At 51.7% G+C, this 1,781-nt stretch overlaps 1 protein-coding gene across 1 annotated transcript in view; it reads right to left on the reverse strand.

The window, feature by feature from the left end:
* BCL3 (BCL3 transcription coactivator) overlaps window positions 1-1,781 on the reverse strand; it is a 9,631-nt gene that overhangs the window by 5,733 nt on the left and 2,117 nt on the right. The window contains exon 3 of the mRNA XM_007458557.1: window positions 1,680-1,781. Within this exon, the coding sequence (XP_007458619.1) occupies window positions 1,680-1,781 (102 nt within the window). The remainder of the gene's footprint in view (window positions 1-1,679) is intronic.

A 1,781-nucleotide genomic window follows, 5' to 3' on the forward strand; every position in this document is an offset into this window, starting at 1 on the left:
GAGATCTTACTCCCTTGAATCCCTAGAAGTCCAGCCTCCCAACCATAGCTCTGCTGCTCTGGGGACCCAGACCTAGCGTGTCCCCCATCCCCCGAACCCGCCTGGCCTGTGCCTGCTGCCCATTCCGGTAAAGTCTCGGCCCCAGCGGAAGGGGTTAAGGTTAGAGGGAGCGCCAGGAGGGGGAGGCTGCGAGTGAGTGACGGGTGCTGACGTGGGGGAGGCAGAGCAGCTGGGCTGCGGTCAGGTTCTGCGGGAAGGGATTTCCCCCAACAGGCAGCTGAGGCAGAAGTGTTTGCTTTGGGGGACAGCGGGGAGGGCGGGGAGGGCGGCTGGGGTGTGGGGCTGGAGACTGGTGTGCCAGGTCGCCTCTGCACCCTGCTTTCACAGGCTGCAAACAAATCACCCCTGGGGACAGATACAAATTAAATCTATTTCACTGATGACCCCAGACATACCCAGAGTGGGCGGGAACTAGCTTTACGGAGCCCTGTATATGTATATCTCAGGCACTTTCTCCTGCTTGGGTTCACAAGGATAAGTCCACGACAACCCTGGGAGCTCTGTTCAACCAACCAAAAGCCACTCCCATGTACTGAGCACCTACTATGTGCCCCCCCCCCCAGTTCTATGCACTGTATGTATGTACATCACTGCACTGAATCCTAGTTGTGATTATGAGCCCGGATTTCCAAATAGGGAAACTGAGGCTCAAGGATGTGAAGTCACCCAGGAGCCAGTGGTGGAGGCCCCCCCTTTCCTTGTAGAAATAGGCTTGTCCATCCCATCTCCACCTGTGGTTACCAGTCCCCAAACCCATTCCCAGACAATAGCTTTATAGAAATCATTTCATTTCTGCCTCACAGAGACCCTCATCTTATGCTTCCTGTTTTTACAGGGGGAAACTGAGGTAGAGAGGGGTGAGAAAGTGGCCGGCTGAGATTCAAACCGCGGTCGATAGAATAACAATAACCATGGTGGTCAAGTATATTGAGTGCTTACTATGTGCTAGGCCCTCCCATGCAGGATTTCTCAGCAGCTTCATGCTGCTCAGAAGCATGCCCCTCAAACGGCAGATGATAAAACCATGAGATTTGGGAAGTCAACTTAAGGGGTCGTCAAATTAATTTAGTGGGCTATGACCAGGAAACAATGACATTAAGACTAGAATAGAAAATCCCAAAGTAGATCCCAAGTCGTAAGGGTGAGTGTTGTTTTGCTCTGTGCAATTTTTATTTCAGGTTTATATGTGCGTGTATGTGCTGGGTTTAGTAAAAAGCAATAATGATAATAATACCAGTAATTAATACATATTGAACAGGCAATCTGCGAGGCTCAGTGCTAGGAGCTTAACATGTATAGTTAGTATAATAAATCGGTCAGTGAGATGTCTTCCTCATTTTGGGATTTTGATAAAACATTTGAAGCCCACTGCTCCAAAAACTGTCCTGGGAGGTAAGTGCTCTCAGGGTGCCCAATTTTTCAGAAGAGGAAACTGAGGCCCAGAGAGGGAAAGGGCTTGCTCAGAGTCACACAGCGGTGGAGACAGGGTTCTAACTCAGGTGCAGGTAACTTGAAAGCCCATGCTGAGTGCCCCTGTGCTGTGGTGGGTGGGTGAGGTGGGTGGAAGGTTGGTCTCCCCACTCCCTATGGCCCTCCATGAATGGGGGACTGTCACTCACGTGTCTCCGTCCTCGTCCGCATGGGTGGCCATGGCGATGTCAGCTGACAGGGGGTGTTCCATGGAGCACACCATGGGGTACAGGGGTGTAGGCAGGTTCAGC

The sequence above is a fragment of the Lipotes vexillifer genome, unplaced genomic scaffold (assembly GCF_000442215.2).
Source record: "Lipotes vexillifer unplaced genomic scaffold, Lipotes_vexillifer_v1.1 scaffold371, whole genome shotgun sequence".
Classification (NCBI taxonomy): domain Eukaryota; kingdom Metazoa; phylum Chordata; class Mammalia; order Artiodactyla; family Lipotidae; genus Lipotes; species Lipotes vexillifer.